Source organism: Aplysia californica, unplaced genomic scaffold (assembly GCF_000002075.1).
Source record: "Aplysia californica isolate F4 #8 unplaced genomic scaffold, AplCal3.0 scaffold00346, whole genome shotgun sequence".
Classification (NCBI taxonomy): Eukaryota; Metazoa; Mollusca; class Gastropoda; order Aplysiida; family Aplysiidae; genus Aplysia; species Aplysia californica.
The window spans coordinates 738,322-742,769 of record NW_004797616.1 but is presented as its reverse complement, the minus strand read 5'-3'; the positions used below and the strand labels follow the sequence as shown (position 1 = coordinate 742,769).

The following is a 4,448-nucleotide window of genomic DNA, read 5'->3' as shown; positions in this document are numbered from 1 at the left end:
CTGCAGATGTGATGTAATCCATGCCCTGAAAGAGGTCACTGAGTGAACCTGCTCTAACCGCCACCTGTCCAAGACAATCATCTTGTTTTACTCTTAGTAGAGGTTTTACGGCGCTAGGAACTGCAGAGAAGTCCTTACAGGGAATCAGACTTACTCTGCTCACCTCTCTAGCTTCAACAGCTCAAAATCTGCTTCGACTATCAAGGCACCCAGGAAACATTGGGTCACAAGAGTGTGACAAACATACAAAAGAAGTAGAGGAAAAATGACAATAGAAAGGACTAGGATTACTAGGAAAGAAAAATCTGCAGTTCCCTGTTGCAGGCCCAGAACAGTTATGAGTATGACATTGTATGATTGTTGAATCAGCCCGTTTGCAATTCTACTGTGCTTAAGAACATGTTAATGCCCCCTACCCCCTTTGGGAATAGCATAAAAACATATAAATCAGTGGCACCATCCCGGGGAGTAGACAATCATCTGTTCAACCCCCCCCCCCCCTTCGGGTTATTCTTCTATTGAATTACACGTATACTGTAATGTCATACTGTCCAAGAGGACCGCCGGTTTAAGACAACCGGGTTCCCCCTCGATACTTGGTGGTTGTCTTGGACAGGTTCTTACCACACGGAAACTGCTACGTCACAGAGTCACAGACGCTTACTTGTGATGTATATTATCAATTATTATAATCCTACTGGACAACATAATAACGAAAAAAAAGAACACCATCAACACTGCTTCCCCCCCCCCCTTGGGTTAGGGCATAGGCCACAAACAAACTTTCCCCACCTAGATCTATTCTATCCTGGGCTAGCCTCTTGGTGTTATTCCATGTCTCCCATCTTTCTGTACCTCGATTCCTGTGACTCTTCTCCAGGTTATACGTAGTCTTCCCCTCGATCTTTTACCCTGGGGGTTCAAATCCAACACTTTCCTTCTTAGGGCCTATGCAATTACCTGATTTCCTGAGAGAATGTCTAATCCATCGCCACGGCCTTCTTGATAATAGGCATAACCATGAAACAACCCCCCCCCCCCCCAAAAACAAAACAAAACAAACAAAAACAACAACAACAACCCCCCCCCAAAAAAAAACAAACACAACAAACCCACAACAACAACCGAACAGCAACAAGAACACCATTTAAACAATTATATTACTCACGCTATGACTCATGTTGATGTATTCGGCGACAGGACAGTTGGAGAAGGCGTACTGAAGGTGGTACGAGTACACACTTGACCCGTGCGGTATCACAATGGTGTCAGTCGCCGCTGCCATGGCAACGACGCGGCGTGCTTCCGTGATGCCTCCCAACCACGTGATATCCGGTTGGATGATGTCAACGCAGCGTGACTCCAAGAGCTGGCGAAAGCCGTACCTGAAACAATGTAGTGCAGGCAGAGAAGAGGAGAAATGTTACCTGGAGCCTCCCTGATCGGAAATTGCAACACAATTAGTTCATGATACAAGTGCCCAACATTAGAGGTGAGGTTGTCACTTGAGAGTAGTACAATGTATTAGCATACACAGAAAAGGAGGGGGAGAGATAGTTTTAGTTTTAGTTGAGGTTTTACAGCGCTTGCAACTGCATAAGGTCAAATTATGAGCACCAGAGGAGAGATAAGGCCGATAGAGGTTTGATAGGAACGACAGAGCCTCACTATTCGGAACTAACTTGAGCCAGTACACACACCCTGGTCTCCATTCTCCGTAGGGCCACATTAACCTGGTCGCTTTGACATTAGGAGCGAAAAACGCTTTTAATCTATTTTAAGAAGTCGGGGTGGGGATAGGGTGGGGGTGTCGAAGTCTACTTTATCAAGAAAAGTGTCGTTTTACGATCAATATCTGCTACTACTTCTTTCGCTATTCTTACTATTAATGGCAACAGGAAATTAAAGTAAAACATTCTTATGACATACTTTGTTAATGTTGACTTATAGTTTACAGCACATGAGCATGATGACGGCAAACTTCGCCAAGAGCAGATTAGGATAAACCGGCGTCTTTGGTGTAATGCCTTTTTCGCCGTTGTGGCGTCGGTGGCCTAGCTAGTGGTTAGGCTCTCGGACTCGCAACCGTAAGGTCGTGGGTTCGAATCCTGTCAGGAGCCCGACGTTGTGTCCTTGGGAAAGGCACTTTGCACAAATTTTCCTCGCTTCACCCAGGTGGAAATGGGTACCCGGCTATAGACAGTGAACGATCTCGTCAGTTTGGTAGTGTTTGAGCGCGTGAAATCCGCAGCTTGCACTGTATGCTTCCGCGGAAGCTGAGAATGTTTCGGAGTGGTCTATGGTCTGCTGTGGTAATAATATAGTGTAAAGCGCATAGAGCCTGCTGTTGAGCGGGGATATGCGCTATACAAATGCTATTTATTATTATTATTACTTAAGAGGTTCGGAATAGAAGGTCATTGCGTTGCACACAGAAGACATACACCGAGGGTGGGTTATCGGGTATCTACTTATGCCTTTCCGCCGGAATAATATAATATCCCACTGTACCCGTTTTAGTATATGTACTGTCGTACAAGGTCGCAGCAGCCTGCCTCTTTTACGATCGATAATTTGTATCGATGGTGGCCTGAGCAATTTACATTCTGTTAAGATTATAATATGAGGAGCACCGATAGAAAGCAAAAAGAGCAGACCACACCAAATTACAATAAATAAGATATATATATATATATATATATATATCTATCTATCTATCTATCTATCTATCTATCTATCTATCTATCTATCTATCTATATATAACAGTAGCAGTAAACAACAATACTCTTCGCCATTACAACAGCAATAACACCAGCAACACCTACCACCATTATAACAACAACAACAACAATAATAACAACAACACCCACCTTGTATACTCATGTTTCCCAGTCGTCGATAACAACAACAACAACAACAACAACAACAACAACAGCAGCAGCAGCAGCAGCAGCAGCAGCAGCAACAACAACAACACCACCACAACAATCCCTCCCCCTAACCCACCTCACCCACCTGGCATACTCATGTTCCCCAGCCCAGTCGTCACCATCACCACCAATAGTATGGCCCTTTTCGTCTGTGCAGACGGTTTAGCTTAAGATGGTCTCAAGGTTGTCTTCATGCAGCTTCTTTCATGGCTAATTCTTCCTATATTTGAAGCGCATATTCTGTAACAGTGCTTGCATATCAGTGACGTGGATCGAAGCTCTGTATTTCCGCTGTTTTCCTTTCGTCGTTGGCGCTTCTCAGCCTAGTTGTTTGTAAGGCTGCTCTCTAGCATTATAGCTCTTTCCTTTATCATTTTCCTCCATGTTTTCCTGTCCTCGGCTACTTTTTCCCAAATGCTAACATCTACTCCAAGCTTAGATAAGCTGTTTTTTCAGGTGTCTTTGTACCTCAGTTTTGGTCTTCCTCCTGGTCTCTTTCCCTGGGCAAGTTCTCCACAGAGACGTTGCTTCGGAATCCGGTTGTCGTCCATTCTCTTGATATGGCCCAGCCATCTCAATATTTTTAAACACAGGATAGTTGTCATGCTCTGGAAGTTTGCACGTGCCAACACTTCAACATTTTTAACCTTGTCACGCCACGAAATGACTAAGATCTTGCGGCAGCATCTGAGATGGAAAATGTCGAGGGGCTTTTCTTGTCTGCTGTACAAGGTCCATGTTTCAGATCCATAAAGGAGTGTGCTGAGGACACATGCTTCGTAAATCTTGATTTTTGTTTGATGGTTAATCTTTTGTTTTCCCATGTTCGTTTTGTCAGCCTTCCAAAAGTTGTTGCTGCTTTCCCTATCCTGATGTTGATATCATAATCTAGTGATGTAGTAGAGCTTCCATCACCACCACCACTACCACCACCATCACCAACTACAACAACACCACCAACAACAACAACACAACAACCAACAACCCCACCCCCACCCACCTGGTATACTCATGCTCCCCTGTCGTCAACAACACGTCACACCCCCTGAGGTTCTCCCGGACCTGCTTGTAGCCGTCATAGCAGTCAGGGGGAAGGAACTCCTCCATCCACTTGAGCCCGTGCGGCTCCAGGGCACGGGCCAGACGTGTGGCGTACGGCACGGTCAGAGCCATGTAGCAGTCCAGGCTGAGTGGGAAGTCTGGCCCTACCTTCTCGCGCCATTCCTGGGGAGGGAGGGGAGGGGGGTGGCGACAGGACTTACTCTTAGGGTAAAAGTAAAAATTAGCCTACCATTTTGGAGTACAAGTAAACATTAACCCTCCGTTTTGGGTAAAAGTATTATTAACCCACAATTTTGGGTAAAATAAAACGTTATCCCTCCATTTGGAGTATTAGCCCTCGATTTTGGGTAATAGTAAATTTCAACCTCCATTTTGGGTAATAGTAAACATTAGCCTTCCGTTTTGGGTAATAATAAACTTAAGCCCTTCCATCTGAACTTATTTGACCTTCTCCC

The 4,448-nt window shown here is 44.9% G+C and overlaps 1 protein-coding gene across 1 annotated transcript in view; it reads right to left on the bottom strand.

Annotated features, from left to right (window-relative positions):
- LOC101857733 (L-rhamnonate dehydratase) overlaps nt 1-4,155 on the bottom strand; it is a gene marked incomplete at its 5' end in the record, with an annotated part of 7,675 nt that extends 3,520 nt beyond the window's left edge. The window contains 2 exon segments of the mRNA XM_005102878.2: nt 1,169-1,385; nt 3,932-4,155. Of these exon segments, the coding sequence (XP_005102935.2) occupies nt 1,169-1,385; nt 3,932-4,155 (441 nt within the window).
- Between the last annotated feature and the right edge of the window lie 293 nt (nt 4,156-4,448).